This window comes from Martes martes, assembly GCF_963455335.1.
Source record: "Martes martes genome assembly, chromosome: 12".
Taxonomy (NCBI): domain Eukaryota; kingdom Metazoa; phylum Chordata; class Mammalia; order Carnivora; family Mustelidae; genus Martes; species Martes martes.
This window is the reverse complement of record NC_137900.1, coordinates 11,961,850-11,974,087: the sequence shown is the minus strand read 5'-3', so window position 1 is coordinate 11,974,087 and position 12,238 is coordinate 11,961,850. Positions and strand designations below refer to the sequence as shown.

General features: G+C 44.8%; 1 protein-coding gene across 22 annotated transcripts in view; it reads left to right on the top strand.

The window, feature by feature from the left end:
• Positions 1–11,801, top strand: part of TRPM3 (transient receptor potential cation channel subfamily M member 3) — a gene marked incomplete at its 5' end in the record, with an annotated part of 786,868 nt that extends 775,067 nt beyond the window's left edge. For all 22 annotated transcript variants that reach the window (XM_080819682.1, XM_080819679.1, XM_080819696.1 and 19 more), the window contains one exon: positions 3,292–11,801. In XM_080819682.1, the coding sequence (XP_080675808.1) occupies positions 3,292–4,744 (1,453 nt within the window). In that variant the 3' untranslated portion in view covers positions 4,745–11,801. The remainder of the gene's footprint in view (positions 1–3,291) is intronic.
• Positions 11,802–12,238: the final 437 nt, after the last annotated feature.

Genomic DNA, 12,238 nt, shown 5'->3' with positions numbered 1-12,238 from the left:
CCTAACTGATCCTACAGTTTGGTGGTTAAACACACCCAGAAATCCAGGAAGTTGGAAGAAACAGCCCCTCCCCCCAATTCTTACTTTTCCAAACACCTCAGACCCCACGGGAGAGCCGGCTGAGAAGAGACTGGTGACGAACGCTCTGTGGTCCCATTCAGGCTGTCTTCTCCACCACCTCCAGCCCTTCCATTCCCTGGGGCCATGCTCCTTCCCTTTGCTTTTGAGTCCCTTCCCCCCTCCCCCACCGGCCACCTCTTCGTTTTCCTTGAAAACCCTCTTCCTCCTTGCACCACCTGTCTGTCCTTCCCCCTCTCTGTTCTTTTTTTTTTTTTTTTTTTAAAGATTTTTTTTTTTAAAGATTTATTTATTTATTTGACAGACAGAGATCACAAGCAGGCAGAGAGAGAGAAGGAGGGGAAGCAGGCTCCCCGCCAGGCAGAGAGCCCGATGCGGGGCTTGATCCCAGGACCCTGGGATCATGACCTGAGCCAAAGTCAGAGGCTTTAACCCACTGAGCCACCCAGGTGCCCCCTCTCTGTTCTTCCCATCCCGCTGGGCTCCTTAGTTTCTGTCTTGTTTACTCTCCATAACCAGCTCCTAGCTCCTCCCTGGCCTCATGGTGCCTTAGTTCTGCCTCTCACTGGCTACTTTTCTCTGCCGTGCTGGATCCTTGGGCGGAAGGCAGGTGCGACGCAGGGAGGGAGCTCCCCGCCGAGCAGGGAGATATTTTACAGTGTTCAGACCCGTGTTCACACGCGGTTATGCTAAAAGAGCATCTTTCTCTCTTTCCATACCAACTTTTTATATACCAGCCTCCAGGAAAGGAAGGAGAGGGAGGAAGAAAACTATCCTGCCTGTTTTGATTCTGCCAGCACTAAACAACAAGGAGAACCCAGTACCTAGAGCATCTAAAATGGAAAGTCTCATTCTATAAAAATGGGTCTCTCCTGCTCCCGACTTTAATAAGGACGTATTTTACCCACTTACCCAAAGCTTATTGCATGGCAAAAAATGAAACTGCAGTCCCTGCGAAACCAAACTGCGGAGGCTAGATGGTGACAAAGTGAATCGTGCTTCTATACGACACACAAACTTATTATTTTAAGTAGTGTTTCTCCAGCTATGTTTATACCACAAAATCAACTGAAGCTGGGGAAGGTTTTATTTTCCTTCTGAATCAGCTGCATTAGCTGGGTGAAGAGCATTGGGTTTGCCAGATACAGAATTGCTCCATTTTCAAGTCGTTTAGGAATACACCTGGGCGTGGCGGCAGAAAGTTCCCAGACCCTGGGAAGTGCTGCGTTGGGTCTGGAGCACGAGGAGGACATCTCCAAGGCAGGGCTGGTGAGGGCAGTCTGGAACCTTGAGCTGGGGGAAGGGACCCTGGAAGATAAAAGAGCAGAGTGGGAGGAGGAAGTTGGGGGTGGGAGGACTATTGCTGATAGAGACAGAAGAAATGTGGCCCGAGGCCAGAGGATCACACATACCCACTCTGGCCAGAAGAGCTTTTTGGCTTTTTAAAGCCTCCAGGTCTGGGGCACCTGGGTGGCTTTGTAGATACAGTGTCTGCCTTCAGCTCAGGTCCTGATCCCAAGGTCCTGAGAGGGCATCTGGCTCACCGCTCAGTGAGGAGCCTGCTTCTCCTTCTGCCCCTCCCCCTGCTTGTGTTTCCTCTCTCACTGTGCTTCTCTCTGTCAAATAAATAAATAAAATCTTTTTTAAAAAAAAAGAAAAGACTTTCAGTTCCTCCAAGAGGGAAACCACATGCCTCTAACTCCTCCTTTGGGCACTGTAACATGTATTCTTCTCTGACGGGGGTGTCGCTACTATTTACATATTGCCGCCCCCCCCATCACAACAGCTGAGGGGACCCAGCCCCAATTCCCAGCACTGTTCTTAAAGCACATTCTGTACTCTGTCCCCAAGAATTTTCTTTGAAGGCTCAGCAGTCACGGGACTTACTGGGCCCACTGGGAGTATTGGAAACGTACCTTTATCTCTAGCTTCTCCAGAAAAGTTGTGAATGGATCTCACTTAGAGTCTCCAAAAGATTTGCCTTGCGGCATTTCACAGTGGAAGTTGGAGGTCAAAGCAAAGCTTGGTTCTGGTTTCTCCTTTCCCCGTCAAGTGAAAAGTATGGCACAACTTTATTTTAAGTATGTGGCCTCTGTCTTTGTAAATAAATGTCCAGGCAGCCTACTAGACCATTGAAATCAAGTTCATAACCACGATGGTCTCAGTGAACCATTAGTGACACCTGGCAGCATGGAAATGGAAAAAGGAATATGAGACAGATCACGCCCTTGAGAATTATCAGTGGGGAGGGTAGAGACATCTAGAAATGACTGTAATATAAGGCATCTGTGACCAGCTCTCCAGAGAGACACAGAGAGAGAGAGAGAGAGAGAGGGAGAGGAGTAGCAGAATTTACTTATTGATATGCACTCCGGGGCTTACCACAAATTACTTTATGTAATCTTGGTTAAATTCCTTGATGTTTGCTTTTCCCTTATAATGAAACGCTTGGGTTAAATTATGTCACTTTCAGGTGCCTCTGTGACAGAACTGTATTAATTCCTTCGGAGGTGCTAAATTTTAAAAAGATGATTGTGAATGGCAACAACCAGAAAAGATTACTATCTAAACGAAAAATGGGGGCGCCTGGGAGGCTCCATCGGTTAAGTGTCTGCCTTCAGCTCAGGTCATGATCCAAGGGTCCTGGGATCCAGCCCCATGTCTGGACTCCCTGCTCAGTGGGAAGTCTGCTTCTCTCTCTCCCTCTGCTGCTCCCTCTGCTTGCACACACTCTCTTTTTCGCTTTCTCTCTGTCAAATAAATACATAAATAAATAAATCTATCTTTAAAAAAGGGTAAGTGCAAAGTAAAAATAACTCCAGTCCACACTCCAAGTCTTCTGTGGACACTGCAACGAGAAAAGCTGCCTCCTAAAATTCTCTGGTCAGTTCTGAATCAAGTCATCGAAAGGCAACATCCTCATTTTGGTGGTGACTGATTAAGCCGACGCTCTAATACATGGTTAGTTCCTTTAACCCCGCTCCAAGTCCCAGCTAAGTCATGAGGTACTTGGGCCCCACTGCACTTCAATAAGAACTACTCAACTTTGGTGTTTATCGGGATTGTGCATTCAGTTTTACTGAGTGGAAAGGGGTTTGGTAGATAAATACCACTGGATTAGATCATCTCTCAGACCTCTTCCAGCTCCAAATGATTTAGCTTCTCCGGAGAGGAGCCCGGCCTTGCGTGACCCTCCTTGTGTTTCTCGCCCAGGGTGGAGAACATGTCCATGCGGCTGGAGGAAGTCAATGAGAGGGAGCACTGCATGAAGGCCTCGCTCCAGACCGTGGACATCCGGCTGGCACAGCTCGAGGACCTCATTGGGCGCATGGCCACGGCCCTAGAGCGCCTGACAGGTCTGGAGCGGGCCGAGTCCAACAAAATCCGCTCCCGGACCTCGTCCGACTGCACAGACGCTGCCTACATCGTTCGCCAGAGCAGCTTCAACAGCCAGGAGGGGAACACCTTCAAGCTCCAAGAGAGTATAGACCCTGCAGGTGAGGAGACCATGTCCCCAACTTCTCCAACCCTAATGCCCCGTATGAGAAGCCATTCTTTCTATTCGGTCAATGTGAAAGACAAAGGTGGTATAGAAAAGTTGGAGAGTCTTTTTAAAGAAAGGTCCCTGAGCCTACACCGGGCTACTAGCTCCCACTCTGTAGCAAAAGAGTCCAAAGCTCCTGCAGCCCCTGCAAACACCTTGGCCATTGTTCCCGACTCTAGAAGACCATCTTCGTGTATAGACATCTATGTCTCCGCCATGGATGAACTCCACTGTGATATGGACCCTCTGGACAATTCCATGAACATCCTTGGGCTGGGGGAGCCCAGCTTTGCGGCTCCAGCACCTTCCACCGCTCCTTCAAGTAGTGCCTATGCAACTCTTGCACCCACAGACAGACCTCCAAGCCGGAGCATCGATTTTGAGGACATCACCTCCATGGATACGAGATCTTTTTCTTCAGACTATACCCACCTCCCAGAATGCCAAAACCCCTGGGACACTGACCCTCCAATGTACCAGAGCATCGAGCGCTCCAAAAGTAGCCGCTACCTAGCCACCACTCCCTTTCTTCTAGAAGAGGCCCCCATTGTGAAATCTCATAGCTTTATGTTTTCTCCGTCGAGGAGCTACTACGCCAACTTCGGGGTGCCCGTGAAAACAGCGGAATACACAAGTATTACAGACTGTATTGACACAAGGTGTGTCAATGCCCCTCAAGCGGTTGCTGACAGGGCCACCTTCCCTGGTGCCCTGGGAGGCAAAGTGGAGGATCCATCTTGCTGCCATCCTGAGCGAGAAGCAGAACTGAGTCACCCCAGCTCTGACAGCGAGGAGAACGAGGCCAAAGGCCGGAGAGCCACCATCACAGGACCCTCCCAGGAGGGTGATAACTCGGACAGAACCCTGTCCAACAACATCACGGTTCCCAAGATAGAGCGTGCCAACAGCTACTCGGCAGAGGAGCCAAGTGCGTCATATGCACACACCAGGAAGAGCTTCTCCATCAGCGACAAGCTCGACAGGCAGCGGAACACAGCAAGCCTGCGAAACCCCTTCCAGAGGAGTAAGTCCTCCAAGCCAGAGGGACGAGGGGACAGCCTGTCCATGAGGAGACTGTCCAGAACATCCGCCTCCCACAGCTTTGAAAGCAAGCACAACTAAACCTTCTTAGTCGGCACTGCAGGAGGCTCGAGAATCCAGCCCCGAAATTCTCCCTGAACGCCACCTGTTCCCCTTCCTTGAAGCTTACCTGCTTTATTCTTAGCTGAGCAAAACAAGCACTGCCTTGGGAGGTGTTAACGCGAAGGTGACCTCTGGGCCGCAGATCAAGAAAGCACTTGGTCTAGCCCAGTGCCGAACACAGGGGCTTTAAGTTGTGTTCACACTCGGTGGGTAGGGTGGGAGAGGAGGGAGAAGAAGGGGTGCGGTGAGTGTGTAGGTCTAGCGCCTTCAGAAAGCCACGAGCTCTGGGAATGAAGGGGCTTCAAGTACTCTCCATGCCAGGAGGCATCTTTCCATTTCTGACCATTATCAAGAGTTTTAGGATACAGGGCTAAATTGCAAAATAAGATAAAATAAAGTAGCCAGCATACAAATGAGATATTCTAAACTTCAATTCTGTTTTCTTTTCACATTGGCTCCATCACTGGTGACTGATGAAGAGCATCCTTTTTATTCAGTATAAGCCGGCAGCAAGCAGTTCTACCTAACGTCCCACATCCTTCTCATGCCAACACTTCTGTAATTGATCATTATAAAGAAAAAACAAGGTAACAGTCATAGTTCACCTGTCTCTTCTATATTCACTTCTGGTGCCACAACTGTTTATCTTTCTTGAAGAAAATAAAGGGAAAAGAAATGCCTTTTTGTGTTGCAAGCAAAATGAAAGAAGGATTGAGGCTAAAAACAAGGGTCAAGTAGTTTATTATAGACAGTGGGCATTCGAGTATAGTCGAGCAAGCTCAGGATGAATGTAATTAAATAATTTTATATTTTTAATTTATTTTGTATCTCACCTGTCATCAATGAAGTCACTCACTGAATCTGTGATAGTGAACTAAAAGAAAAAAATATATATAGTGGGCAGAACTCACCTAAAATTGCCATGTGGTATACTGTTACATTCTCACCCTTCGTGTGCCGTGTCATGCTGCTGTGTGATTGTCATCATTTGCATGGCTCCACCATGTCTTCTGAACATCTCCAAGATGTACCTGGAAATTCTTCACACCACTCATTCTTCACATGACCATTTTGTATATGAAGATCTGATCACACGTGGATATTTTCATACCTAGAGTTTTGCCATTTAATCTGAGCTCAGCATAAATTTAATTGGAGTTTTTCAAGGGCTGGTATCTTTTTTATGGAAATGTTCCAAAGTACTTTTTAAGGAAGTTTCAAATCATAAATAACCTTAGAATTGACTGGGAATTTGGTACAACCCAAAGCAATCAGTTGCAGGCCTACCATGAATATTTTTCTTATATGTAGAGCTATAAAAATGATAGAGTAGACTCAAGTAGAAAGCAAACAACATAAAGACTTCTATGGTATATGCTGCTTATATACCTATATATGCATTTACACAGAGACATGTTTATATATAGTATATAAACAGGCATATAGAGCTTTCTTCAGAGGCTTGGACTTTTCTAGCACCTTGAGGTATAAACCAGGATTTTTAATATCCAAGGAGTTCCATTGAAAGAATTCATTCTGTTATGCTGGATTTTGACAGATGTTGAAATTACGTTTTTGTTTTTGTTTTTGTTTTTGTTTTAATCCCTATGACCTTAACTCTTGCTTGTACCAAACTAAAGTTGCCAAAATGACTGGCTACCTGCCCTTTGCTTCTTTTCTGTCCGGAAACACTTGCTGCGATGACATCTTATTTAGTCTGGTTTCTCCTGCATGAAGTGATTTTGCCAAGTACAGTCTGAATTAGACATGCAATTCTAAACCAGATAGTATTATGGACTCTTTAATACAGACGTACGCTACTAGGTCAGAATCTGGATTTGAAGGGGGATAAAGAAATATTGACCCTCAAATCTTCCAATTCCTTCTTGTGTCCCTGATTTTCAAAAGAATAAAATCTTTAAGGAAAATGACTAATGTTCTTGGCCCTCAAAATAGTATGTGGTTCTCCCGTTGAGTTGTCGTTGTGAGCTCCAAATTTTCTCATTATGTGAAATCAAGTAAATATGTGGACAAAAGCTCTAGCCTGTAAGGTTTTTTTTTAAACCCCTCTGAACAAACCTTTTGGCTATAGAAATAGTTATGAGGCCACATACAAAGAATTAAAGAATTCCTTCTCATTCTTTGGCATTTGGGTAAATCAGACACAAGCAACCAGACTCCCTCATGTGTGATTGCTTTAGAAATGCTTACATTTTTATTGAGCCCCACATTGGCTGTTTCCCTTTCAGCAAATAGGCATTTGGTCTGAGAATAAATCAGTTGCCCTTAAACTTCCTTGAGTCATGCATCTCAGTGAGAATCTGATGAAAGCTCTGGGCCCTCTCCCCAGAAAAAAAATGTATATACGTGCAGCGTTGCAATGTAACTTGAAAGGGTCCATGAACCCCTGGTTCCATATTGCTTGATAATGAAGAAGAGGAACCATGTTTGTTCATAATCCATACAAAGTCCTAATAGGCACTTTACATTTGAGACCATTTCTCTGTGATTCTCAGGAAGGCCAAGTCTCAGCACCAGAGTTGGAACCAAGATTTTGTTCTTTTCATCCCTTAGATTATATTTTGCTAGTTTGATGTACTTGTATCCTAATGTTTGATGATTTAAGAAGCCAGAGGCTCTCTGAGTGAGTCTGTAGAGGAATCCAGGAAGGAGGCAAAACCATTATTCTTTGACCACAGAGCAGGACATCACGGCACCTCTAGGGCCCCATTCTGGACCAGACGGAAAGTGAGGGAAAGAAATTATGTGCACAAGTGTTTCCATTCATCATGATTTCTGGAGAGAGCAGAACAGGACCGGGGAAATGCAGTCCTTGCCAGTCCAGACCTCGTGACTGCCTGGTCCTTTTGTCGTACAGGAAAACGAAGCTCTTATATCTTTCGTGACGTGTGCAAAATATATAAGCCAAATTTAAATGACTTTAAACATAAACCGTACAATTCTCATGAGCCATTTCTTTCCTGTGCACATACGTGTGTATTCTGTTTCAACCCATTTCTTCCCATTTCTGGGTTCTCTGCACCCCGACATGGCATTGATTCCATGGTCTTGTGCAGTCAAGCTTGTGTTCAGCTCATTTATTCCATCCCGTCCCTGATCAAGGGGACGTTAATTATCTGTCTCTATGAGTTAAGCAGTCATGAGCAGCACATTATTGAGGAACATAAATAAAGTCAGAGAGAGCTCACAGCAGTAATAGCTTTGGTTTCATCATCTGCTTCTGAGGTGCCAATTTTTACATGCTACTATACGTCATGATTTGTTCTAAGTCACTTGTTCCTTTTGAAAAAAAAAGAAAAAGGTGTTTTATGAAAATGGCCATGGAAATTCCCTGATTGACCCACATACTTACAGTTAGAAACTTCCTCCTTGACAGATTTGAATGAGGGGCTGGAAAACTTGGGCACAATTGCCATGGCTAGTTCATACATTTCTGCAAGCCAGAGGCGTATTAGCAGGCAGAACACAGCACTTTACCAGAAATGGCTTTCCTTTTAAGTCTAAACTTCCAGGTCTAGGATATATTTAGCACTTTGAAAGTTCCCCTTAAAAAAAAAATGTATATATATATACACACACATACACACATATATGTATGTATGTATGTGTGTATGTGTGTATATGTATACACATATATATATATATATGTGAATATATATATGAATAATCCAGTGGGAAAAATGTACTTGTAAAAACACACAGTGTGTTTCTTCTGAATGTTTCAAATGTATTCTAAAAGATGGTTTCTATAGATAATATTATGGTAGATAACTGGATAGTACATTAATTCGACTTTCTGAGGCTCTGCAGTCTAATCTTCCTGAATGTTTGGCTGTTTAACTTCTGTCTTGGCAATCAATATTATCCAGTCATCCATCATGCGCCATCTATAGACTGTACCATTCGATGTGTCAAGCAATGCTGTATTATAAAACACATGTACACATATATGTAACCCATGTTTCACCCGGCATAGTCGTAGCATGTGGTTGTATTAATGAACGTTACAGGACAGCTTTATAATCATTGGCCAATCTGTAACATTCAATAAAGAAACACATGTTGCAAGGATTAAGTATGTTCCCAATTCCACGTTATTCAGCATCCTCGCAAAATGAGCACTTTGGTTCCCGATCTGCTTTATGGTTTTCGCAGTCCTCTAACCCTCAAGGAACTACTTGCCTAGGCCGAGGTCCGTCCTCTAACCAGCCCCATGAGCCGTGGTAGGCAAGTTGGGTTTTGCAAAATGTGAACTGGCCTGTGATGCGAAAGACTCTGTGACAAATGAACTTAAGATAATATTTTCAACTCCAGTGGAATTAGCTGTTTGTTTACATCTGCTAACCCCCTGCGGAAGCAGTGTACAGTATTTTATAAATATGTTCATTTAGTAACACTGATACGTTTGTTTCTAGATGAAGTGATACTAGTGTGTAGGTAGTTATATATGTTCTCGATATTGCATCTGACTCATTATTCTTTAACGATAGCGATGTAACTTAAACGAAGTAATCCCTCTCCAAATCCAGTCTTAATTTTGTGGCAACAAAATGCATGCTCTGCTTTATGCGTTTCTTTTGACTTTTTAAAGACACTTAATATTTGACTATTGCCTGCTGTAACACTTAACCCAGCTAGGAATTCGCTCACGTTGTTGGGCTTCTTATACTGTTTGGGGATTATGTTCAATTTTTAAAAATTAAAAACAAAAAAGTAACCAAGGGTTTTTTTTTTTAATCTTATTTTAAGCTCCGAACAAATAATATGAAATAAAGTATTAACCACAGGGTGTGTAGCTAGGGGACCCAGAGATGGCTGACCGACACTGTGCGGGTGTTGGCGCATCTGTGATGTAGGAAAGACACATTTCTGATCCTTTAGGGCCACTGGGTGCAAATCGCGAAACCAGAGAGGAGAGTGAGAAGTCCATTCGGACAGTGCAGAAAGCCACAGAGCATTATGTATGAGTGGCCCAATGATGCCCGTGACCTCCCTCCTACCTGGTGGCTTTTCTACCTTGTGTGCGAGCCCGGTCCAGGGGAGAGCGAGGGGTGGGTGACTGGGGGTCTGATCAAGAACCGGGTGACTAAAGAAGGTTGCCCTTTAAAGAAATCACCATGTCATTATCAGAAGCCTCTCTTTTCCATGTGGAAAAGAGAGGAGCCACTTTGCACAGTCTTATAAATGACTGCTCTTCCAACAGGGAGAGAAAACTTCTCCCAGCCTCTGCTGGCCTAAGCTTTCTCTTCTCTTTCCATGTCAAACATTCTCTTTCCCCAAATCAGAGTCAACCAAAGCAGAGCGTGGTTCTGATTTAAGGAAAACAAGATTTTTTTTCTTTTCTTTTTTAATCCACTCGCAAAAGCCATTTTGTTACCTTTTCTCTGATGAGTTCCTTGCGCTGGTCGCTGCTAATGACATCAAGACATGACGATCTCTATATGTCTGTCTGAGAAAGGGTCTCGGTGGCCACGTAATCCGCCTGGCAGTAAGAGTGAGGTGAATTTTCCCTTCCCTAGGTTCCCTTGTCTGCCAGCCCCCTTAAGCCTCCAGCCCCTTGCCTGTCTGCATAGCGTTTATGTGCTGGAAAGTGAAAAGGGCACCTATGGCCGCAAGTTGGTGGGCTGTCTGCAGAGCTTCAGTACCAGCCTTGACCCAGACCTTCCTCTGGGACAGGCAGGCTGCCCGGAGCATTGGGTCACAGAAGGAAGTTCAGCTTGGCCCCCATATGTGCAGCTTTCTTCACCCTCTTAACTTTCTTCTTTTCTCTTAGCCCAGCACAACAGGCGTTTTGCCAAACCCACCGACCCTTGGTCCTATGACCTCAACACCCCATGGAGCCTGGCACAGTAAGCTGAAACACGGGCTCCTTGGAACGGGTCATGCTTTCAGACTTTGTCCACCCCTCATCTTCCCACTAACCTAGGCTCTCCCCACCCCCCGCATTCTACCCCCTATCCCAAACTCAGCCAGTGTTTGTGTTGGCCCCGTCCAATTCTTTGCCTATCTGAACCCCAAAAGAGCCCCTCGCGTCTTTACCCCAGGTCCCCACATGTCATCAGAACCGGCCGTCTGCATCTAGATGGCGGGGCCGCAAGCCCAAATACAGGCAGGGGCTGAAGCCAGGACACAAATGTTCCCGTTGGACCCAAGAAAGACAACAGGAAGAAGCAGGGTTTGTAGGGCACGAGGGAACACGCGTCCTGTGACAAAAACATTCACATTCCGGTTTGTAAACACTCTGCTAGCCAAACAAACATGTCTGCCAGCAGCATTCAGTCCCAGTGGCAATAGTTTGGGACCTCTGATTTAGGGCCAGCTGGGATCATGTTCTTGATCCTGACTGGGTGTATACAAGAAATAGACCGAGAACTGAGGTGGGGTGGAGAGGAACTCACCCTACTCAGGGTTATTCCTGTCCTCCCGAATGAGAGATGCGTGTGTATTTGCTAGCTGCATCTTTCTGGACCCAAAGGCAGGATCTTTGTGAGGGGGATTCAGAAGAAGAGTCCCGTACATAGCATCGTATCAAGGCTTATCTGCTTTTTGTCACTAGAGCGTCTAACTTGAGTTTATATTGTTGTTCCTGCTGTGCAAAACAGTATACATGGTATACTGTACTCATAGTCATTTCATAACCTAGAACTTAGACTCTCATTTGTAAGCATTCTAACCATAGTTTATAATGGGGGAAATTATTCAGATATCATTTTTAAATGAATTCCTATAAATACAACAATTTTGAAATTGGGTTTGTTAAATATATATACATCTTTTCCTTCCTTGTGTATGGATAGACCGCGGTTGGCATATCTATCGACATTATAAATATATATAAATCCTTAGAGGAATTGTTCTTTTTTAAAGGTCTATTATTGGATTCACAATGCACTTTGAGCTTGTTTGTTTAGATATATAATTCAAAGCAGAAGTTGGCAGATACCATGGGAAAAACTTTCTGAAATTTCTGTAACAAATGTTTTGCAATAAAAAAAAAAAAAACTCAGTAGTTTAAAACATGACTTGGGTTTCCTCGTGCATTTATTTGCCATCACTTGATCTCCACCATCTGCATGCCAAGAGGAGTTGGGGTACACAGAGATAATTGCTTAGGGCCATGGAAATTAATTTGCAGGGCAGAAGTTGAGAACGGGTAGCCTCCGGAAAAGGCTGCCCTGGAATGTTCCTAAGGAACAGGGCGGGTTTAATAAGACACACGGAGGTCACTCCAGGTGAGGGGAACAGTAATTTGATGAGCCTGCAAATGCTCTGGTGCTTCATCCTGGTTGGAACTCCTGGGCGGCCCCATGGAATCTCCAGCACTGACCCCAGTTTTATGAATGAGGCTTTGCTCCAACTAGTCTCTTCATCTGTACCTTTCCCACTGGCTCTGTCTAGCCCATTTGTTGAAAATGGAATGGACGGCATAGCAATTTGTCTGTGTTTATAAAT